At 36.2% G+C, this 25,864-nt stretch overlaps 1 protein-coding gene and 1 pseudogene across 1 annotated transcript; one reads left to right on the top strand and one right to left on the bottom strand.

Annotated features, from left to right (window-relative positions):
* Window positions 1-1,411: 1,411 nt before the first annotated feature.
* Window positions 1,412-1,509, bottom strand: LOC132310781 (small nucleolar RNA R71; annotated as a pseudogene).
* Window positions 1,510-22,346: 20,837 nt separating this feature from the next.
* On the top strand, window positions 22,347-22,820 carry LOC132309361 (uncharacterized). The gene has a single exon (XM_059807677.1). The coding sequence runs from the start codon at window positions 22,347-22,349 to the stop codon at window positions 22,818-22,820; it is 474 nt and encodes a 157-aa protein (XP_059663660.1).
* The last annotated feature ends 3,044 nt before the right edge of the window (window positions 22,821-25,864 follow it).

The following is a 25,864-nucleotide window of genomic DNA, read 5'->3' as shown; positions in this document are numbered from 1 at the left end:
AATACCTTTTGATTACTCGACCTACTAATCCGACCTTGTTTCCATATTAACATTGCCCCCAATTCCTTGGGACGATCCCTACTCACCCTAGCTATATTAGTAGTTAAAGGTAGTAATTGCACTTTATAAATTTAAACTTGGCCACACTTTCATTGCAATTTGGGGTGTTATGACCTTGGACAGCCACCAAGTTTTGGTGCCGTTGCCGGGGATTGATTTGGCAATGCCGTGTTTCGGAAACAATTAGGAATTAGTATTCTTTTGATCGTGCTTTTACTTTATTTTCTTTTTAGTTACTTATTGTGTTTGTTCTTGATTGGCTAGGTGAATTGAGCAAAGGAAGTCAAGTAAGGGAGAATTGAAAAGTAAGGAGCTAAGTTAAGCATAAAAGGCTAAAATCTAAAACAATTGCAAGCTAAGCGAAAATTGAAAAATGAATTGAAGTTGCTTAAGGACCATTTGTGAGCTCTTTCTTAACTCAATCTCTAGTTAAATCGTTGGCCCGCATGGTGGCAAGTTCTTAAATTCTTAGATAGATCGTGAGCCCGCGTGGAGGCAATTTACTTTTCTTTGCATATTGTTCAAGCATGGGAGTATGGGATCATTGTATGTGGAGATTTGTTGATTGATTTATTGTCGGGGCAAAGTGATTGCTATTTGATTGATTACTTGTTATTTGTTTTGTTAGTGCATGCATGGTCGTGGGTCATTAAATCCTACTCTTGTCCTTCCTAATTTGAATCTTGAATCCATTGTTTGTAATCCTAGAGGAAGAGGTAGCTCTCATCACTCCATTTTACTAATGGAGGAGCAACATGACGACCATGTGGAGGACCTTGGTCACATAAACCAACAAGACATTCTCTACCCTAATGTGCATCATAACAACATTTAAGTACCATTAGGCATGCCTAGACCATTCATTCCACCACAATAATAAGGCTAAATTCCATTGGGAATGCCTTGGCCAATTTTTGCTCCACAACCTCCCATGGTTCAAGCTAATCACGGTGTTCGTTTAGCACTACTGGTTGTGAATCCTCCCATTACTTTGCGTGATCATTATGTTCCAAATGAATACAATGCACCGACATGCATTCAATTGCCCCTATTTAAAGCATATCACTATGAGATTAAATCGCAAACCATTCAAATGCTTCCTAACTATCATGGACTTCCAAGTGAAAAACCTTACAAGCATTTGGATGAGTTTTTTGAAGTGTGTTCCACCGTGAAATACACGGACATGCCAGAAGAAGTGTTAAGACTCAAACTTTTTCCTTTTACCCTTAAAGACAAAGCAAAATATTGGTTCAACAATCTTAGGCCTTTTTCGATAACTTCTAGGGCAGAAATGCAACAAGAGTTCTTGAAGAAGTACTACCCAGTATCAAAGACCAATGTTATGAAAATGTCCATTCGTGAATTTTCTTAAGGGGAAGGGGAATTGTTTCATGAGGCATGGGAAAGATTTAAGGACTTGCTTAGGAAGTGTCCACATCATGACATTCCTAAGTGGCAATTAGTCCAATACTTCTTTGAAAGTTTGCCAGATAATAAAAAAGGAATGGTAGATGTATCTATGGGTGGTTCTTATCTTGATAAACAAGAAAATGATGTTTGGCAATTGTATGAAAGTATGAGTGAAAATTTCATACATAGATCTTTGCCTTCTAAAAATGGTAGAATTCTAGGTGGAAGGAAGAATGTCGGCTTATATCAAGTTGACAATTCAAATGACATAGCCGCCGGGGTGAAATCCTTAACTCAAAGATTTGATCAATTTTGGTCAACCATAATTCGGTAAATCAAATGTCTTCCTCCCCTAATCATGTTTATGATGCATCTAATGAATCTTGTATGACTTGTTCTAGTGTCTTACATTCTACTTCCAATTGTTCCCATGGATATGCGCAAAATGAGCATCATGAACAAGTTAATGCTACATTTGTCAACCAAGGGAATAATCCCTATGGCACACACTACAATCCCGGATGGAGGAACCATCCAAACTTCTCGTGGAAGAGCTAAGGGGAAGGCTCAAACCCTCCCCAAGGTGGTTTTCAAGGAAAGTGTGTTCCACCTCTAATGTAAAGCCAAGGTTCCCAAGGTTATAGATCTTCGTTTCAATCATCACATGGAAACCAATTTTCAAACTCTCATTTTCCTAATCAGACATCTTATTCCTAATCCATTGCTAAGCTAGAAACCCAAGTTGGGCAAATAGCTAATACCTTGAATGCTAGAGAAAAAGGTAAGACGCCTCTAAATGCCCCACCAAAGCAACAATTTGTTGTAGAAACCAATGAAGATCATAGAATTAAACATGTTAATACGGTGATGACCTTGAGAAGTGGGAAAATTTTGGACAATCAAATTGTGTTTCCAATGAAAAGAGTGAACCGGTGCAACCAAAAGTTGACACCCGTCCCGTTTCACATTCTATTCTTCCTTCATTGCATGTGCATGATCATCTTGTTGAGAAAATGGTGAAAAATGATTTGAGAAACAATTTGAACAATGATTTGAAAACTTCTTGTGTTGAAAGTAATTCAAGGAAAGATTTTGAAATTTTTTTTGAGCCAATGGCTCCATTTCTGAATGCCTTGAAAGGGTCCATTTCTCTTGAAAAACAAAAGACCAAAGTGAATGAAATAATTGAAGTGTTTAGGCAACTGAAGATCAATCTTCCACTTTTGGATGCAATTAAGCAAATTCTGGCTTATGCCAGATTCTTGAAAGATCTTTGCATCCAAAAGAGGAAGAACAAAAGCCAAGCACCAAAGAAAGCGGTCTTGACCGAGAAAGTAAGCTCTATCTTGCAACACAACACTCTCCCAAAGTTTAAGGACCCTGGTTCACCTACTACTTCTTGCATCATTGGTGACTATGTCATTAATTAGGCTCTTTTAGATTTAGGAGCAAGTGTTAACCTTCCTCAATACTCAGTATATGTTAAATTGGGCTTAGGAGACTTAAAACTGACGTCGGTAGTTTTACAACTTGCCGACCAATCCATTAAAAAGCCTCGGGGTATCATTGAGGATGTTTTGATTAAAATTGATAAGTTCTTTTTCCCTGTTGATTTCATTGTAATTGACACGGAACCGGTTTCAAATCCTAAGAGCCAAATTTCCATTATCCTTGGCCGTCCTTTCTTGGCAATCATAAATGCCAACATCAATTGTAGGACGGGTATAATGAAAATCTCATTTGGCCACATGAAAGTGAAGTTGAACATTTTCAACCCAACCACGAATTCTATGGATAAACATGAAGAAGTTTGTGTTGTTGAAAAATGTGTTAAAAATGAACTTGATAAAGTAGAGTCTTTGCTTGATGTTAAACATTCCCATGGTTTGCTTACCAAAAAGAGTTCAAAGAAAAATGTGTGCAAAGCTAGTGTTGAAAGGGCATGGAAGCCCAAGAATTGCATTGACAAAGGACCATCAATCTCCTTTGAGCCAAATCTAACACGTTCTTTAGGGAACCATTTGTTGGGTAGGATTCAAGGTGTCATTCACCCCGTTAAGGAGGGGATGCACAATAAGATTTTTGATCGGGTTAAAAGAGCCCAACGTCTTGCTAGAGACGTTAAACACTAGTGCTTTGTAGGGTTTACAACCCTATTCCTCCCTCATTTCTATTTTACCTTTCATTTCTTGCGTCGTCAAAATATATTTTGGGTTCATACATATTGCTAGGGACTTTGGTTGAGAATGCATACACTGTCATTTTCAAATTAAGCATTCTGTGCCTGTTCGATCGATCTCGAGAAGAATTCGATCGATCGAACATCATCCCTGCATCCAATCATCTCTCTGTCCCATCGTGCGTAAATTTCCTACATATTTCAGCTCTCTGTGTATCGTGCGAACTTCATTTTCGATCGATCTGAGTGTTCCAAGAACGATTGAGATTTTCCTCAGATCGATCTTCATTCCATACTTAGAAATTTTTTTTTGAACTCATGAAAAATCACTTCTCTGTATGATCGTTCGAACTTGTCTACAGGTTTTCACCTGTTGGATTGATCGAATTTCAATCGATCTAAGTTTGATCGATCTAAGTGCTTCCTATTGACTTTGACTTCTTTTTGAATTTTGTTTTTAGTTTAATTTAATAAAAAAAAAAATCAAAAGAAAAAAAATCCAAAAATATTTTATTTTATTTTATTTTTATTTTTATTTATTTATTTATTTATTTTCTAAAAATCCAAAAATATTTTGTTTTATTTTTTTCAAAAATTCAAAAAATTTCAAAAATACTGTGTCGTTTTATGGATTCGATCGATCTGAGTTCTTCCTAATCGATCGAAGTTCGATCGATCTGGTTTCCTAGTGATCGATTGAACAGGTCGGAGATCGTTTTTAAAAATATGACCCAAGGGTCATTTGGATCAATTTCAAGATCGATCCAAGACCCCATCTCTCTTCCCCCGCTGTTCATCATCTCTCCTACCTCCGGCAAGTCTCTGGCGACTTCTTCGAAGCTTCCAAACTCTTCCTCGCTCCTAAATCTACTCTCTCTCTCCCGGTCTCCACTTCTCTCATTCGATTTGGTAAGTTTTGGATTCTATTTTTTAGGTTTTGTGCCTCAATCTTGAGTTTCTATGTTTGTCATGCCTAGATCTAAGCCTTCAATGTTCCATTGTTGCCATTTTTGACTTTTCAAGCATGTGTATATATATGTATATATTTTTATATATATTTTTGTTCCGATTTCAATTTCGGGAGTCACATGCCATTCTTAAGTGACCAATATCGATTTGTTAAGGTGTAAAGGGACCCACAAGCTTGCTCAGGTGCCCCCCGTGTTGTCCACGTCCCAGATCTGTGACTTTTCATATTTTTACAGAGTTCAATCAATCACATTTTTCTCTAATCGATCAGAGAAAGATCGATCTCACCATGTCCAGATCGATCCAACTTGGATCGATCTCATCTTTTTCCTGATCAATCGAATTTCATCACTTTGCATTTTCATATCTCTGCACCCTCTATAGTGTTCATGCTAGTTTATTTATGCCCAATGCCTGTGTTTTCCACATTGGATGCATTTCATACTTATATTGTTCAGCATGCTTCACTTATTTGAACATTCACTGTCCATGCCTGGCTGCATTACCACTTGCATAGATTCATGTCGATTATTCGGAGTTGTCTATCTTACCTGACAAATATATTTCTATTTGTGTGCTTTAAATTCGATATTTCATATGCTATTCCTATTACTGATTACAGTTGCGAGTGTTTCTTTTCTTTTGCAGGCCATAGTTCGAGTAAAGACTGTTGCCAACCGGCAGTATCAGCTTCGAGTGTGTGACGGCCCAGGTTTTTCAAGCCAGCGCATCCTGTGATGAACCGAAGATTGACCCAATAACAGATCCAAATGCAAAAGTGAAAACTAAAAATAAGACTCTAAGAAGTCAAAGTGACCTTCCATGAGGTCGTGGAACTCAATGAGAACTAACGCGGAAGCAAAAGATCACAAAAAAATAACAATTAAGCCCCTAGGGGCAAAATAATCATTTCAGAAACTATTGATTCGGGTGCCACCGAGCACACCGCTAGAAAGATAATGAAAAACTAATCAAGATGGACTCAAGAATCGTATGATTCAGAGTTCGGACGAAGGAGAAACGACGAAACAAAGAAAAATGGACATACAAAGCAAAAAGGGTAAACTGGTAATTATCCAAGAAGATCCGGGTGCAACCGAGCACACCGTTGGAAAGAAAACAAAAAATAGTCAAGTTCAAAAAAAAAAATTTACTCAATTTGGAGTTCGGAGAGGGAGAAAGGTCAAAAACAAAAAGAGGGTCATGACAGCTACAGTGCTGCCAACCCACTACTGCTGCAACTGAGAGTAAAAACGGGCATCTAAACGGACTTTTTTGGAAAAACTTAAAGAATAAACCCCCTCTAAAATCAAGTTTTCTACCCATAAATGTGGAAAGAAATAAAAAAAAAAAATGTATTGTAAAATGCCCAGAATTCCCCTAAGAAAATCAGGTCAAGAGGGTAAAAATCCTTCCGAGCTGCTGCCTAAAGAAAGGAAATGGGGTTTCGAGAGGTTTTTAAATTGCCTAAATTGAAAATACAATCTTAAAATACACCCACAAGACCCTCAGAAGTTTTGGATCAGTCGTCACACTTTTCAAAAAAAAGTTGATGAATAATACCAAGAACACTTGTATTAAAAATCAGCAAAAACCTGCCATTAAGGATTTTTCGGGAAAAAAATGGGTTTTTGAGGGCCAAGATGACTTTTTCTAGAAAAACACAAAGAAGAAACCCCCTCCGAAATCGAGTTTTCTACCAGACAATGTGGGCAAAAATGAAAAAAATAGATTTTTAAATACCCAAAATACCCCTGGAACAGAATAGGATAAAAACTCAAAAAAATGCAACCTTAAGTTTTTGTTTCATTAAGAAGGGTATTGTGTGCCAAAGTGAACATGCAAGCATACATAATATGATAAAGTAGATGTACTATAATGGCCTACGGCCTCATGGCATGTTGTATGTAAAATATGACCCTTCAATGCATGAAATCTCCTAACTTCCATAAGTAACAATGAAGTTAAAAAATTTGCATACATATCACATAAGTGTCTTTGGCCTTTGGCCTCATTACATATAAGTCAAATTCATTGCATAGAGTGTACTTATGTACACATTACATAAATGGAATCAAATACACACATTTTGGCAAATAAGGCTATAAGTGGCATTTCAAGCCAACCTTTACAAGAATTAAAACCTTCAAGTTTACAATCATCCGAGCAATGATGAACATCACGAATCAAGTCTTCGTACCTGAACAAAACCCCCAATAAATTCGGGCTAAGTAAATAAGTTTACTCGTAGGGAATGAGCATGCATAGACTCGATTTCTTCACAGATTTTTACCTTTACTTTGAAATAATTCAAAATGATCACGTCACCTAACGTCTATGTTAAAGTGAGACTCATGGAGCATCCTAAGCTACCTTAAATCATTCCTACCACAAATCATGTCATACATGCAATTCAAACAACGTAGAAACATGTTAAACGAAACAACAAGATATAGATCCTCAAAGCCATCAACTTAAAATGAAGAACGAAATCAAAAAAAGTGGATACTTAAATGTCACGCCGGATCAGACCGACACCATAGTTACTTTAGGGTTACTAGCCCATGGGTAACCTCCCTATGTGCGCATTAGACTTGTAGAGGGACAATCCCTCGTACTAGAACCATGTCGTAGCCTTAGTTAAACAACGACATTCCTAAGTTTCCAAAATCAACAAGTTGTGCAACAACATATATATCAACATGTATATACAAGATAATCAACTATCTACCACGCGCAACCAAATTTGGAAACACATACAATACATTCTCTAAGTCCACAACTACTATGGCATGAAAGATGTCAAATACAAAATGTGCAACTCATTACACAAGACAATGATATATGCAATAAGGAAAACATATTCTTATGAATATAAATATAACAACTATATTATCCAATGCTCAAAATGTAAGCAAGTAAATATACAACAAGTCCAAGTCCATGATTTAAACATAGAAACAACTTCTAAAACACAATTAAATCCATGGAGTGATTAAATAGAATTTAATTAAATAAAAATAATTAAATTCTCTAGATTCCAAATCAATTCCAAATGGCTTCAAATTAATACATGTCAAAGATCATATCGTGGTCATTACATATATCATATCAATACTTTAATTTAAGCCATGAGTAGAAAAACGTAATTTAATTAAATACAAATAATTAAATTCTTTAGATTTCAAGATTCATCCAACTATTCCAAATTTAATATATGTTAAACAACATGTCAAGATAATCACTAATATCAACTCAAAAGTTTAATTACATCATTGGCATAGTTGAATAGGATGTAATTAAATAAAAATAATCAAATCTCTAGATTTCAAGACATCTTCAAATTCTTCTAATTTAATATATAACAAAGATTAAATCATAATAATCACTAATATCAAGTCAAAAATTAATTACATCAATGGAGTAATTAAGTAGAATTTAATTACATAAAATTTAAATAAATCTCTAGATTTCAAAACAACTCCAAAATTTCTCAAATTAATATATAACATAGATTAAGACAAGGCCTAATCAAATATCAAGTCCTTAATTAATTCTTCATCATATACAACCATGTGAATTAATTTTTAACTAATGAATAATTAAATTAAATCCTAGATTTCATACAAAACATGGTATACACATAAAAAAATAATAATAAATCATTCTTTACCTCACTAGAGAAGTGTCTCTCTAGAATCCAAGGCAAATCAACACAAAATGACAAAACCTTCAGGTGTTATGTAGAAGATGATGAGATGAACAAAAAGTATTCCAAACTTTATGGTCTACGGTGAGTGAAAGGAAGCCAAAATGAAGAAATAAGCTATTAGCCAAGCTTTTCTCCAATGGTGGCTAGGTTAGGGTTTTGAAGAACAAGTGTAATGAAAAAGATGAAATGAAAATGGTGAGTGGAGGATCTAGTATTCCTCCACTCACTATGTGTTCTTACACTATCTCTCATACACACACTAATGCAAGACTTATTTTGGTGCTTACACTTGTCACAAATCCAAGGCTCCTTCCTAGGCTTAATCCTAAGAACACACTTGCCAACCATCAAAGTCAACAAGTGCACCAAATCCTAGACCAACAAGTGGGTGAATCTCTACCCTCTAAATGTCAAGAGATCATACTTCCAAGTCACTCCACCCCAATGCCAACAAGTGGCACCATGAGAATGTGACACTTGTCACATTTTCCAAAAATTACTAAAAGGTCCTTTTTAAAAATATCTTCTAAATTAAATTACAAAATGGTCCCTAAGACGAAAAATAATTACTTTACATAATTACACTAAAACCCCAAAAGTTAAGAAAATTATCAAAAAGTTATGCATCCATGCCCTTTACAAGAAAAATAAATATTTAACACGTTTTTCTACAAAAGTAAAATTGTAGATATCATGGAAATCAAAAATCATAGACGCATGCAAAGCCGGAGTCAAATCCGAGGGCAAAAAGTGAGGTTATGCCAACAAAGTGACAAATGAGAAAGAGACGAAAGTGAATAGTGTCAAAAAGTGAAAATGTGAAAATGACTCAGTTCTCAAAGAAAGTCATCAAACCAAGGAAAAGAGTCTCGAAAACCATCCCCGAGCACTCAATATGACACTAAGTGACGGGAAATCAAACACAGAAGAGAAAAGACAACGAAAAAAATTTATCTGTAAAATTTGAGCAAAAAGAAAAGGAATGAAAATAACTGGGTCATTACAGAGTGTGACAACGAGTAGATGAGCCGGAGAAGCATGAGGAGCCAGCTCCAGCTCAGTCTTAGCGCTCTTCTTCTTTTGCTTCAACCTCTTCATCTTCTTCATCGGCCGATAAGGCTGAGCATGTACCACCTCCTTCACCACTACCAGCACTACCCGGTCAGGTCTGAGATAGACCTAACAGTGGCGCATGAGTCTGTCTTCGACACTGCCTTCTTTTCCCGATCGATTCTGACCAGGGCGGCCTTTGATGATATTGAGTGGTGCAGCATTTCAGCCATTTTTGCTCCAGTCACCTACTCGGTTTACGCGAGGCTCATCCGGTTATTCTACTAGAACCTTCGGCCCGCCTCGAGTAACCTATCAGAGCTGCGGACTACTATAGGTGGCCACCTCATCCATATCACAGTTGAGACATTGGCCAGATCCTCTCGATGCCCACTTGTCTGCCCTTCCGGCCTTCATTATCCTATTCTCCGGAGGCCATCTGATGCAAATATGGCCATTGCTTTGACTGGCCATTACAGTGAAAGCGAGACATACGCCACTAGGACTTATCTGCCTGATAATTTATGGTTCTTTGATTCAATTCTGTACCAAAACGTATTTATGGTAGGCTATAAGATCCAACGGCGCTCAGATTTTCTAGCTGCTCTTTATGCCTTCTACATTGGCCATTTGTTTTTTGTTCCTGCACTCTACTGGAGTGTCATGATGAGGCTATATGCGAGCTACATCAGTAAGGCCAAGCCTGGGCGTGCCACATTCCTTCCATTTGCCCACCTCATTACTCAGATTCACAGAGATCAGCACTACCCTTTTCATCCAGCGGAGCATACTTAGACAGGTGCTTGCCGCTATAGCACGAAGGATTGGGACAAGAGCTACAATGCTCTTAATCGGAGCCTTGAGAATGAGGCAGCCTTGGTAGTTGAGGAGGTTGCAGAGGAAAAGCTAGCAGAGATAGAGGAGCAACAGTAACAGATGATCCAGCAGACCGACCAGTGGCTGCGGACGCGCACATGGATATAGATCTAGAGCAAGAACCTCCAGTAAAGTCACCACATCACTCTCCGACAGGGTCACCATTACATTCTCAGGAGCTGAGTCAGGATGTACCTCAATTTCATGATCTAGTCATCCTTGACGCTCCAGTCTAGACACCTAACCTTGGAGAGTGTATCCAGACATCGAAGGATGCGGTTGTTTCTCTCCAAGCAGATGTGACTACTCTCCGCTCTGATATATTGATTGCGCTGCAGGGTATTTTTAGAGATATCCGAGGATCATGCCCCGCTCGCCCAACTTCCTTTGCTTGATCTATATCTCTATCTCTTTCATCATTATATATATATTTATGATACATGACTGTCATTTTGATACTGTTATTTTTGCGGCCAGTGTGTTGGTCCAGACACTGTGTTGTACCTTATACTACTTTTATTTCCTTTATCATATGCATGCTATTTTTGGATGTCAGATTCTTATATTGATATATTTATCTGTGATTGACTCCATTAACAGGTACCTTCCAGTGACTTCAATGAGAGAGTGTTGCCCAAAATTTTTCAGGACCATCTTTATTCCTCTCTCCTTCATTCATTTATTATCCCATTTACACTTGCATGTCCATTGTGCATTGTTATTATCCCGTTTGTTATCTAATCATCTTTTCTCCCAGTGCCATCTTTTCAGGACTACAGTTAATCCCAAGTTTGGGGGTTGTATCACCTACTTCGGATACTTGTGTCCCGGCCATTCTTTGCCTTAGCCGCACTGGTATACTCTTTCCTTTGTTTTCTTTGCACATTGAGGACACTGTGCCGTTTAAGTTTGGGGGTAATGGGTGTTATTTGCAGTGTTTGATTTCAATTCAAAATTTTGAGCATGACTTGTGTATTTGAGGGATTTTCTATGATTGGTCAATGGCTAGCTATAATTTTAATCTTTTGAGGACTATATTGCTTAAAATTTAAAAATTACTTGACTTGAGAGTCCAATACTCCTTGTATGCCTTATGGATGTCATTTAGGAGTAAATTTTTTGAAAGATTGATATCTTGCTTGCATTTGTGGTCCATATCATCCTGATTTTGTGATTATTTTGATATTTACTCTAGGATTCTACACTAGCACAGAAGCACACTAACATTCATTTATGGGGTACATGCTTTGTTAATTATTGAATTGGTTATATCCCAATTGGGCTAGTAGTGCATTGAAAACTTTCATTTTCACAAAAGTGGATAGCAATCCCTTTTCATTGAGTAGCCGGGATTCTAGCCTCATTAAACACTGAATTTCTCGCACTGAAAGGTGGAGGGCCCAAACTCTAGGTTAATAATAACTTGTTTTTACAAAAAAAAAAAAAAAAAAAAAAAAAAAAAAAAAAAAAAAAAAAAAAAAGAAGAAGAAGAAGAAGAAGTTGCAAAAGCAATAAAAAAGTGAGGACTTCTCCCAAAAGGTGAAAAGTGGAAAATGATTAGATGGATGTTGTTTTCATTTGTAACCTAGTTGATTTGAGCTTGTAAGTCCTTAGGGGTGTTTAAACACTTAATGCCCTAAAGCTGTCTGGTTTGGGAGTCATTGACCTAACGCTCGACCTCATGGATCGCTAGAAAGCTTAATAGATCAACACATTGAATTATGCTTCCATCTTTGATCCTTAGGGATAAAAAAAAAATAAAAAAAAAAAATCGAGTGAAAATAATAAGTGCACCTAGATCAATAAAGCTTTAATAAAAGGTCTACTCTTTGTCTTGATGATCGGTTCTAGATTTGTGTGCTAGTTTGAGGGTAAGGATGTGATCATTTCTTTAGTTGGCTTAGATAGCAACATATTTGATGCTGGTCCACTCAAAAAGGATTCTAGTGTTGTTTTGATTTGCATGATCATTTTTATGAAGTGTGGAGGACCATGCTTGCTTGCTTGATGTTGAAATTTTAGAAGATTGCTTGGAAATGGTTGAAAAATTATATACTTGAGGTAGTTTTCTCCCAATGCTTGTTTGCAATATTGGTGCCTCTTTTGTGAGAATGAGCTTAATGTTTGTGGGTATCATTTCTGGAAACTCTCACGAGACTTCACTCGTCCACTAGAGGTAACCTAGGGGTTTAAAAGGCTTGTTGTATGTGCTAAATGCAATCGTGTTTCCTACGAAAGTGGCGTTATCCTTTTATTGCTTTCTAGATCAAAGTTGTATAGTCGTTCATTTCATTCATTTACTTTGTAGTTCGCTGCTAAGGACTAGTAATATTTAAGTTTGGGGATGTGATAAGCACTGAAAATGTGCATTTAGACCCCTTTAGCTCGAGTATTCTAAGACCTTTATCTATCTTATTTTTCCGTTTTAGACTAATTTCATGTTATTGCCCTTTTCAGGCGCTTATCCCCAAAATAAGTCAATTCAGCCAAATTAGAGCATAAAAGAAGCAATCTCAAGCTGAATGGAAGAATGGAGCAAAGTGGTGGAAAACAGTAAGTTTCGTTCAAACAAACGTAGTTTCGATCGATCTCACAGTGATCGATCCAGCCTTGCCAAGATGGATCAAACCCCATGTCCTTATCCTTAAGAATTCTCATCTTCGATCGATCTAACTTTTTTTAGATCGATTGAACTTCCTTGATCTTATCCCCACCTACCACTTTTGTCTTTTTCCCAAAATATCCCAAAAATATCTCAGATTTGTCTTATTTTAAAAAGGTGCCACCAAGGATTGATCTGGCCAAAGTTCAATCGATCTCATCTGAATTCGATCAATCGAACATTCTCAAGTCCGAAATAAAACAAAGTCCAGCTCATTAAAAGATGGCTCGTGGTGCAATCATTGAGAGTACCCCAGTGCACGAGACCTAACCATTGGGTGTGACACTTGAGCTACCTATATAAGGATTTTGAGCCATTTTTACATCATATCTCATAGAATATTATATCATCATATACTATCTTGGAGAGGAGGCTAGAGATTAGAGAGACATACACTATTTGGGAGTTTTTCCATTCTACTAAGGTTTCTATCAAGAAGAAGATCATTCTTACCATGGAGATGGCCCTTGAAGGATTTATGACTACATCAATGAGTGGCTAAACATCGTCTTGGGGCTAGAATTAGCCCTAAGCATGCCTTTTAGACCTTGATGTTTTGTATTTTGAGGGGATTTGTGTTGTAATCTTGTCTTAACATTTGATTTATATATATGAATCTTGTTTTTACAATGATTTGTGTTGATTAGTACTTCTAATTGATCATTTCATTCTATCCATATGTCTATACATGCTAGAATTGATGTTCATATGTTTATCTCTTGGTTTTGTGATATGGATGTATGTCTATGTGTATTGATGCTATGGATCTAGAGATTGTCAAGGCATAATGCTTAAATAGAATACCCTTGTGATTTGTTTGATGGTTCATACTCATTTCTTGATGGATTCCGCCTCTATCTTAGTTTAATTAGTTTAATTTTCATGTCCTTAGCTTAGATGTAGTGTAGGTGCTTTACTTTCTTAGATGTGAGGACAATCCATGCTTGTTGTTTGATGTTCCATACTTATGAATGCAAGTAGTATAATTCTCTAACTTGTTAGTGTGTTGATTGTGATCTTAAAGGAAGGAATAGTGGCTTAGTTTGATATATTGTGCTATTCATTATGTTATTTAAACAAAGTATACTTAAATAGTCAATCCATACTAGTTGATTCAATCAATCACACCTGTTTGTATTGTAACACATATTTCCCCTCATTCATTACACATTGAGTGTCTAGAATGGTAATGTTTAGTGGTGACCTTTAGTTCCCAAGACCTCTCACTCTTGTTCTCTACCTTTTTATTTACTTTAGTTGCTTAGTATTGAATTTATTTACATTGTAGTTTAATTAACCAATCAAAATACCTTTTGATTACTCGACCTACTAATCCAACCTTGTTTCCATATTAACATTGCCCTCAATCCCTTGGGACGATCCCTACTCACCCTAACTATATTAGTAGTTAGAGGTAGTATTGACACTTTATAAATTTAAACTTGGCCACACTTTCATTGCACTTTGGGGTGTTACAACCTTGGACAGCCACCAATATACACTATCCATAGGTAATTATCCGCACCCATTAAACCCCTTATCCAAGTAGTACATGGAACCCAATTGGTTGGCTCATGACTACTATCCATAACCATTAGAATAAAATAAAATAAAATAAAATAAAATAAAACAACCATTTAAAACATTTAATTCCAATCCATTAATTACAAGAAAACACCTAACATTTAAGTAAACAAATACACATCATCTAATACATAATTCAACTAAATAAGTATTTTAAAATAAACACATAATCAATTAATTCATATATACAATTAAACAAATAGCCAAGAAATCAAATAAAGAATTAAAAACACGATTAAAAACAATTAATAAAATACCGATACTATCATTTTAAAATTAGGAGTATTACATTCTTCCTCCCTAACAAAAGGAATTCCATCCTCGGAATTCGCCCTTACCTTCATCCATTATGTTTGGAAAGGTTGAGCGAATGACATCCTCCAGTTCCCAAGTAGATTCAGCCTCATTGTGAGAGCATACTCGTGCGATCCTTCATCCTCAAGCTTTAGTATCCCCTTTCTTGGAGACGCTGATAACTCCTCCCTTAGAATTCTTTTTTTAGAATCATACTCTTTGCTTGTCTCCTTTTTAAGAACATCCAAAGTTGTGTTGGTCCCGGTATGCGGTGACCTAACACCTACACCTTAATCCGTTCTCGGCGTATACTTTCTAAGTAATACCAACCTTGGAACTAAACCTTCGATCCCAAGTTCTGCTTCTGGCAAAGAACTCGACAACCTACTCCCTTACTCCTTTGGGTCCGTATCGTTTTCGCCTTGAACCCTATCCTCCTCCTAGTGTCAACCATTCCATGACTATGGAATAAAATTGACATCAGCTCCTCCTAACGAATCGTAAAAAGAGTACAACGAATCCTAATATGGCTCTAAGTTTTTTTAAGAGACGCAACGCAGAAGTCTTATAATGAAAACACTCCTAAGGACACTAGAACCTGGAGTGTTCTGATACCAACTGTCATACCCCCGGATTTCCGGATGCAGGTTGGCCAGGCGTACGCCCGATTACCCGAGAATATCAAATTAATTAGTAATAATTGAACACAGAATACAATTAAGGAAACAGGAAAAAATAAAACTGCTGAAAAGAAACTAGAATGATAATCCAAAACTGAAATCTCAAAATAAAATTTTATAAATAAATTATTAATCTGATACATCCAACTTTTCCAATTCCAATATAACTCGGGAATCCATCTGGTGGATCCCTAATCAAAACCAATACCGAAAGGCGAACAACTGAAAAGAAGTCCACTGCTAAACCATGAAGAAACCTCCTACGTCGTCGGTAGAATAAGTAGTCATCTCTGCTCAGCACGAACAAGCTCTAAGACCTGGAACCGTTCGTTACACCTGAAAAATAATAGTGGGTCAGGCCCACGAACAAGTTATATCCTAACTACAATCCAAATAGAGACCTGATACACAGATACATCCTACATGTCCCAACCATATCTATATAGTCCGTAATAGATAAATATATATCCACACTACAGGACTCTCACTAAACTATGTTAAGGGTCTCAACCTGAATAGAAGGCAACATGCAATACGCACCTAAGTGGGCATGACTACCTAAGCCTAACAGGGTATACCTCAACCAACATAGCTAGTTACGCATCCTACTGCATATACACACCCTAACCGTCGACTATGAGACTCAAGCTCAGATTGCGGTACCATAATAATATATATAAAATCCATTCACATTCATCCATAAGAAATCCAGTAAGTCGTTCGGTGTATTCAACCGTACCGACTCATATATATAAGGAGGATTTTATTTAACAACCCGTACCCTTATTCCAAAATAGGTAAGATTTTAGCAACTGGTGCTAATCCAAATCTAGTATGCCACCGTCCCATACCGGTGCATACAATCCTCCATATCCGTGTAAATTACAACAATTACATAATAGTTTAGCAATTTACAGTCCAAAACCATTCCAAATAATTACAGAAGAGTATTTAGTATTTCAACAATTTAAATTCAAAACCATGTAAATTTCAACTGATACATAACAGTTTAGCAATTTACAATCCAAAACCAAAATCCAAATAATTGCTGAAACGTATTTAAAGTTTCAGTAATTTAAATCCAAGAGTTAAACCATATAGTTGCAGGAAACAATTAATAATTCAGCAACTACCATCCAGAGCATGCATAGATCAAATCTAATATATCAATGACTCTATCTTGCATTTAAAATAAATTCTATAATCATATTATAGTCCAATAAATTGGTACATTAATTTAAGCAATTTAATTCCTTCCATCCGGTAACAGCGTACTAAGTTGTATACTTGTATTCTGTCTTATCTTTTAGCACAGAGCCATGCACTATGCCCAAGTCCAATTCATTAATTTAAAAGACTTCACTGTGCTTTTAAACTTAATTTAGAATCATTATATAGCACCCTAAATTGTCAAATTAAAACTAGACAATAAACTTCCTTCCAGCTGTTAACCGCGTACAAAGTTGTTAATTAGCGCACTGTTAATTCCATTCACTTAGAGGTCAACCTTACTCAATTTAAAGATTTAATAACACCCTAAACCAACCTTATAATCCCTCTGTAAAACCCAGAGTCAACAAAACAGTTTCCATGCTCCAACAGTAACAATACAGTTCGAAAAAAAAAATTCTAAAAACATTATTGAAAAGAGCCTTCTCTAAAAAACTGGAGAAGGCTCTAAACCACCTAGAGCCTTCTCTAAAAAATTAGAGAAGGCTATAAGTTAAAAGAGACGTCTCCAACGAAAGGAGAGCCTTCTCTAAGTTTTTCAAGAGACTTCTCTAAGGTTTCAAGCTTATGTAACACACGCTGTAACATCCAAAACCACCCAAAACCATAGAGCCTGCTCCATTCACTTAAATGAAAACCCCTTTGTACCTCTAAAACCAATTTTAAAACATGCTATAATCCATTTAAGTTACTAGTTTAAACTTAGGCAATTAAATCCTTTCTGTCCACAACTAGCATACAGAGTTGTTTAAGTTCCCTCTGTTAATTCCACTTGCGTAATTGCATCTCTTATGCACTAATAACTTATAAAAATACCTAGGTTGCATGTTAATCATCTTAGTCTACTTCCCACACAGTTCCAGACTCAAGAATCATCCACACAGTGCACCCAAAAACCCAGTATACGTCAAAATAGGAGAAAATAGGAGAGAGCCTGCTCTTAGAATGCAAGAGCAGGCTCTTGCAAGCATGGAACCGGCTCCATGCCTTCTTGGAGCCGACTCTTGAATGATGGGAGCCGGCTCTTCAATTCCAAGAGCCGGCTCTTCATTCCTCTAAGCCTCTGTTCTCCTCCAGCCCCGTTTTCCAACCACCTACTTCAACACCGGCCACTTCCACTCCCCCTGTTTGTTTTTAAAACTGTTACTAGGAGTCCTAAGTGAGTCCAAAACCATCCCACACTCTTACTTAATTCAATTTGCATTAAATAAAACCTTAGAACATTCCCCGATCAAACATGCTTAGGAAAAGCAAACATTGTAATCAAACCAAACCAAACTTGTATGGACTGTAATAAAGTAAATTCACGCATACAGAAAATTGATATAGCATATAATAAACATCTAAGATTCAATTTAATAACCAATTAAAACGCTAGAGACACTCTAAGGATGCACAGAACACAGGCAACGGGAGAGAGAAAGGAAAGAACTTGCCTTTACAGTTTTGGATTCAAAACCATGTCGCCGTCTGCCTAAGCTTTCCGACGACGTCCAATTCACTATTCAGTCTCCTATGGCTAAATCTTCCCTTTTCCTATGTCTGTTCTTCTAGCCACGGCCAAGCCCTCACCAAAGTTGTTCTGTCTGTTTCTCACAATCTCTCTGTTTTCTCTCTATATTATGTTGTACGTGTATAGGGTTCTAAACCCTTTGAAGACACATAATAGTATATATATAGGCACTAAGAAGCCCTAAGCCCAATCCTAATCCATGATGGAAAAATTAAACCCTAATCCTAGTCAGTCTTAGTTAACGTAATATAAAACCTTATAATTTAATACACTAATAATGTAAACCTAATTAACTCATTCAAATAAAATAACAAAGCATTCAAACAATTAAAACCAAATTTAATTCAATTAAAGAAAATAAAAACTACAATTAAACAATTAATTAATTCAAATAAACCTAATTAAAGAAAACAAACCATTTAAATAAAACAATTAATCAAACCAAACCACTATGCAAATTCAAAATTTAACACCTAAGCACATATCCACAAAATCAAATTAAAATTGCAAATAAAATAAAATTTAAATTCCAATCTTATCCTTTTGAAAACTAGGGGTATTACAAACACCAATCACGAATCCAAAACCTAACAAGTCTATTCCCTTAAGCCAATGGATCGGACTTTACAAAATCAAACAACATCATTACCTCCCTAGTCACAATGACTCTCACTACAAGACATAACATTGAAAATCCTACACACCATCCTAAGGCAGACATTCTACAAGGCTATACATAGGAATCAAGACACCGGATCAAACTCACTATCAAGGATGACCAAATCCTCAAAGACATGAATCTACCACGTAACTCACACATCACAATCCCGACAACCAAGGTCACAAAACCCCAAGCATTAGTGCAGGAATGACAAAATAGTATGAACTAGATAAATTCAGTCACAAAACAAACATATATATACAGTGACCACGTCACAATCTCATAATAATGTACATACTCACAACATCAAATCACATAAACTAGATAACACCTTACAACTACGCACATAGTATACATAAGGAAATCAAATAAGCTACCTATTATATAGGGATCGAGTAAACAATGATACGCTACACATCACTAATGATACTAGCATACTAGATAGATATAGTATATGAAAAACGCATCATCTATATCATCACACGAACCACCATATAGTCACATATTCTAAACATGTTTCTAAGACATGCTCAAATGGTAAAACATGTAAACATGTAAAGGTGACTACATAAAAGGTAATGCCAAGAAATCACAAACAAAATGGAATACCTTTCAAAAAGATAGTCTCACAGAAGCATACCCCCAAAACTCGGATGAGTCTAATCCTCACTGCGAGGGAAAGAATCATCTCCTAAAATGACTACTGAACAACAAAATGACAACGTAATGGATAATTCCAGCACTAACCATCACAGGGTATCCGTAAGAAGGACGTATCTCAAGATGCCGATGAGTTCGATGGAAACTCTACAGGATTCTATTAGAACCCTGACATACCACCCAAGGTCTCTAATGAAAAAAGAAAGTAATTAATCGCACCAATGCAATTAATCACTCGAAACCACTCACATCCCAACCGTAGCTCCTAAGAGCTGTCTAAGGCATACACAAGAAGGATCCTAGGTCAATACACCTATCAAATCCCTAAACCACCATTCTAAGAAGACAAGACACGAGAACCTCGCCATTGAGGCTTACGAAAACAAATCTCTTAATCACCAATGAAAAACTTGAGTCAACCTTGACTCATCATCCCATGACACTAGAAACAAGCCCCAATGATGTCATCACGTCAAGGTCACCACAAAACCCCAAGAGATGATACTAACACATCATACACCCCATGACCCTGTCATGAAGTTACAAAGGAAAAGGAGATGAAATGGTGCCCCTATGGCCCACGTTTCATTCCACCAGACAGATACCACAACTCTATGTTCACATGAGCCTCACTTACATCAACTGTCAGACTAAGGTCTCGAAACCACTAAGTCATCAAAATAGACAAAAAAGGCTCCCACTATGGAGACCTTACAAAACTGATCCCTCCTACACGAGGGAGAAATCCTACCAGACAAGAGCGTATCTAAAGATACTACGGACTCCAAGAGACAATACCCTAGCATTAATCTCTCCCAACCAAGCAGGGACAATGTGAAATGTCAAAACAAGACACAAAATAAACATTTAGCCACTAAGTCATACACATCACATAGTGAAATCTCTAGAAAGATACCTTACTAAATTATATCTCATGCTGTCAATACAATCATGTTAAACACGTAGTATACATTCAATTATACACGTAAGAATGCAATTCACTTAGCATGCAACATAACAACATACTACATACTTACACAAGTAGTAAAGGGTCCACATAAAACATGCTCCATCACATAGCAAGTAGCTAGGAGTCAAAATAAATAGTGCAAGTAGTAGCTGTTGACCTTGAATCTAAGGCTTTTGACGATCATAATTCATTAATGATGTTCTATGTTCACTAATGTCTTCTTGAGTGAAATTACAGATAAAAGCTTTCATCAAAACAAGTCACTACAATACAAGAGCAAAACTGAAGTAGCATCACCAAGGCATTAGCAAAGGACTAAGCAACCAAGAGTCAAAGACAAGTCATCACAACTCATCAAAATGGGGTTAGCTAGGTTGGTGAGTTTCTTAGGAAATCTTGTTAAAGTATATATGAACATCTTGAAGCTCAAACTCTCCAACATTATGCACATCAACTCATTCATAATGACTAAGGATCAAAGGACTTAAGTAAATCTTCATCTGAACAAGTTCCTAAAAATGAAAGTCCATTTCGGTTTACCGAAATGGAAGGGCTTATTGTATCAGTCGACTGAAATGAACAAAGAGTTTGTCCCAAAACCTCTAGCTATTTTGGTCTACCGAAATAGAACTTCATTTCATTTCAATTTACCAAAATAAAAGTACTAAGAATGATGCTCAAATTTTAAAATCATTTCAGACGACCGAAACAACTGAGAGTTTCAGTTCGGTCTACCGAAATAAAAGTACTGAGAATGATGAAATCATTTCGGTCGACCGAAACAGAAAAGGGCTTTACTTTGGTCTACCGAACCAAGAGTACTGAGAGGATGATGTCCAAGCTTCAAACCATTTCGGACGACCAAAACACAAGGGTGTTTCATTTTAGTCAACCGAAGCTGCGTTTTCAAAATTCAAACGGGCATTTTTTTCTTGAAGTGCGTATCCAACAACTATAACTTTTTTTAGACAGTTCTGAAAGTCTATATAATGACTGGTAGTCTTCATAAAAGGTTGTTGCATTTATTGAGAAAGATCTTCTAGCAATTAAAAAGCTTTTCATCATCATTTACACACATCATATATCATAAAAGAGAGTTGAGCTTTAAGTTATTCATACATACTCTAGAGTGAGGTGAATCTTGTACTTTAGATCTAAAAGAGATCACCTTATACTTTATCAATCTTGCTCAAATCTTGTAAGGGCTGGTGTGGCCCAAGAAAGTCCAAGAGAAGGTGTTTTTCTTAGCTCTTAGAAGCAAGGAAGAGTTTCTTGTAAAAGGTTTGCTCTCCACCCGCAAGGAGAAGCCATAATGAATTGGGAAGTCTCAAGAGGGATCTTGAGCCCAGGAGTAGGAGTTTTCGAACCTCGCTAAAATCACTGAGTACATGTTTACAACTTCTATCTTTATCTCTCATAGTTATTGCTTCATGTATGTCTTAATATGCCTCTTCATAAATATTGACAATTAAAGCTTAAAATTCAGATTGCATCATTCAATATTTGTCAAAGAAGTTGAGTTTAACTCTAGTTGGTAAATCAATATTGACAAATTGACCTTAGTTTGCTTAGACTCTATTCACCCCCCTCTAGAGTCTATACTTGCGCAACAATTGGTATCAAAGCAAGGTCTCTATTGAAAAAGCTTAAGTGTTTTAGAGATCGATCATGGCAAACTTAAATGGTCACTTTCTTCAAGAAGGTCAATCTAATACTAGACCTCCTTGGTTTAATGGAACAAATTATGGTTATTGGAAAAATAGAATGATAGATTTTCTCCAATCCGTAGACTACCAAATTTAGTTGGTTATTGTTAATGGACCTTTTGTTCCAATGAAAGGATTTGGTGCTGAAAGAGTCCTTAAGACTGAAGCTGAATGGAACACCGAAGATTATAAACTTATCTCCTTGAATGCCAAAGCCAAAGTCAATTTTAATTGTGCTACAAGTCCTAGTGAATATAATAGAGTCTCTACCTGTACCACAACTAAAGAAATCTGGGATAAACTCCAGATTACTTATGAAGGGACATCACAAGTTAAGGAATCCAAAATTGACATCCTTATGCATCAATATGAGCTGTTTTGCATCAATGAAAATGAGTCTATTAGTACAATGTTTGTGAGATTTACTGACATTATTAATGGCTTAAAGCACCTTGGCAGAACTATGACTAATTCTGATCTTGCAAGGAAAATTCTTAGAAGCTTACCTGAAAAAAGGGATGCTAAGGCAACTGCAATCAAGGAAGCTCATAACCTTAATACACTTGAGTTGGATGAACTTCTCGGTTCTCTTCTCACATAGGAGAGCACTCTAAAAGATAGAGAAGGAGATCGTCATCGAAAGAAAGAAATTGTTCTAAAAGTCTCTCAAATGGAAAAGGAAGTTTCCGGCAAAGAAAGTGAAAATGATGATCTAGCTCTTATCACTCAATCCTTCAAAAGATTTCTTCATAGGAAGAAATTCAACAAGGGAAGGTTCAAAAAGGGAGAATCATCTAATGAGCAAGGCAAACGTGACTCCCTTACCTGTTTTCATTATGGAAAATCGGGACACTTTAAAGCTGATTACCATGCCTACAAGGAGGAAAAGAAAAAGAAAAGAGCAATGTAAGCCACTTGGGAAGATGATGACTTAAATGGATCCGAAAGTGATGAGGAAAAAGCCATTCTTTGTCTCATGGCAAGTAGGGATGAGGTAAACTCTAATTCTAATTCTTCTTCCGAAAATGAAATTGGTTATGATGATTTAGGTGATGCATATAATGGTTTACTTGATGGCTTCAAAGAATTGCTTGATGAACTAGGTAAAATGGTAAAAAAATGTACTTCTCAAAGAAAAGAAAAACTTATCCTTGAAAACAAACTTCAAACTCTTCTAAATGAAAATGAGTGCTTGAAAAAGGAATGTATTTTCACTTAGAGAAACAGGACCACCTGAACTCATATCTGAAAATGAATCTTTGAAGTTAATCATTGGAAACCAAACTGATAGTCTAGCTATGTTCACTCAAGGTACCAAAAATCTATAACTTATGTTAGGTGCTCAAAGAGGTGTCTTTAATAAAAATGGATTAAGATATGATCCTTTTGACAAGAAAGCATGTCTATTGAATAAAAGAGAGTCTTTGGCTAATTACTTTGTTAAGAGCGAGAACAAAAATTCTAAATGCAATTATTGTAAAAGGATAGGTCATCTTATTCAAGAGTGCTCAAAGAGAAAGCCTAAACTCATAAAGAAGTGGGTTATTAAAAGAACATTTATGCTCTTAGCTAACTCCCATGGACCCAACAAGATTTGGGTACCAAGTGAAAATATTTGAAATCTCTTTTGTAAGATGGTTTCATAGTCTCCACATCTTCCAAAGACATATGACGGGTGACCGCGCAAAATTCTTGATAGCGGATGTTTAAGACATATGACGGGTGACTGCGCAAAATTATCCTCTCTAGAAGCATACAACTGAGGAAGCGTAACATTTGGAGATAATTCTAAAGGCAAGGTAATTGGGATTGGGATCATAGGTATTTCTCCTTCTTTATCAATTGAACATGTTTTACTTGTTAAGGGTTTAAAGCATAATCTATTTAGTGTTAGTCAACTTTGTGATAATGGATTTGATGTGACTTTTAAATTGGATAAATGCATTGTTAAAAGAAATGAATCTCAAATATTTTTTGCTCCTAGAAGTGGTAATGTATATACCTTGCTCTTAGGTGAATTTCAAGAATAAGATGTTAAATGTTTCATGTCATCCAATGAACATAGTTGGTTGTGGCATAGGAGGTTAGGTCATGCTAGCATGGAGTTAATCTCAAGATTTTCTAAAAATGAACTGGTCAAAGGTCTCCCCAAGACAAATTTTTTAAAATACAAACCGTGTAGTGCTTGCCAAGTCGGTAAACAAATTAAGTCATTCTTCAAAAGGAAAAAGGATATAACCACTTCAAAACCACTTGAATTGATCCACATGGATCTTTTTGGACCGGAGAAAATTGCTAGTCTTGGTGGTAAACTCTATGTCTTTGTGATCGTAGATGACTACTCTAGATTCACTTGGGTATTCTTTCTTACACGCAAAAATGAGGCTTATTCAATCCTTTCAAAATTTTGTAAAAGGGTCGAAAATGAAAAGGAATGTAAAATTAAAACCATTAGAAGTGATAGGGGTAGAGAGTTTGACAATCGAGACGTTGAAAGATTTTAAGACGAAAATGGCTACAATCACAATCTTTCAGCACCTAGGACTTCCCAAGAAAACGGTGTGGTTGAAAGGAAAAATAGATCTCTTCAAGAAATGGCTAGAACCATGCTAAATGAGCACAAATAACCTAGATCTCTATGGGCCAAAGCCGTAAATACTTCATGCTATGTTATAAAAGAGTCGTTATTAGAAAGATTCTCAACAAAACACCCTATGAGTTATGAAACAAAAGAAAACCTAATATAGGCTATTTCAAAGTTTTTAGGTGTAAATGCTTTGTCCTCAATAACAAGGATAATCTAAGAAAGTTTGATGCCAAATCTGAAGAAGGCATTTTTCTTGGATATTCCTCTAGAAGTAAAGCATATAGAGTTTATAACAAGAGGACCCTAGTTGTGGTTGAATCCATACATGTTGTGTTTGATGAATCCTCAACCTCTCCCACAAAAAGAGTGATGGATAACGATGAAGAAGTTGAACTTGAAAAGGGTACCAATGAACTTGATACAAATAGGTCCCCTTTAGAGCTTGAGAAGAGTATCAATGATCTCAACATAAATGAGTCTCTTATTGATATCTATCAAAGTTCTAATTCAAGTGATGATACCTCTCAAAATAAAACTACTCCAAATGAATGGAAGTTAGTTCATAATCATCCCATTGACCAAGTTATTAGTGATCCATCCAAAGGTGTTAGCACAAGGTCACAATTAAGAAATGTATGTAATTTTGTGGCATTTGTTTCTCAATTCAAACCTAAAAATATACATGACACTGAAAATGATGAATCTTGGCTTTTGGCAATGTAAAAAGAACTCATTCAATTCAAAAGGAACAAGGTTTGGAATCTTGTCCCTAGACCTTAAAATAAAACAATTATCGGCATGAAATGGGTTTTTAGAAACAAAAAGGTTGAGTCGGGAACTATTATTAGGAACGAGGCTAGACTTGTTGCAAAAAGGATATAACCAAGAAGAAGGTATAGATTATGAAGAGACTTTTGCTCCCATTGCTAGGCTTGAGGCCATAAGAATGTTAGTTGCATTTGCATCTCACAAAAATTTCAAATTATTTCAAATGGATGTAAAGAGTGCTTTCTTAAATGGTTTTATTGATGAAGAAGTATATGTAGAACAACCACCGG

Source organism: Cornus florida, unplaced genomic scaffold, assembly GCF_030987335.1.
Source record: "Cornus florida cultivar Cherokee Brave unplaced genomic scaffold, ASM3098733v1 CherokeeBrave_3.0.0_Hap2_Chr05, whole genome shotgun sequence".
NCBI lineage: Eukaryota > Viridiplantae > Streptophyta > Magnoliopsida > Cornales > Cornaceae > Cornus > Cornus florida.
The sequence above is the reverse complement of the archived record's forward strand: the minus strand, read 5'-3'. Positions and strand labels throughout refer to the sequence as shown.

Coding starts and splice junctions, on each gene's coding strand:
- LOC132309361 (XM_059807677.1), top strand. CDS start 22,347: ATGAAAGGATTTGGTGCTGAAAGAGTCCTTAAGACTGAAGCTGAATGG.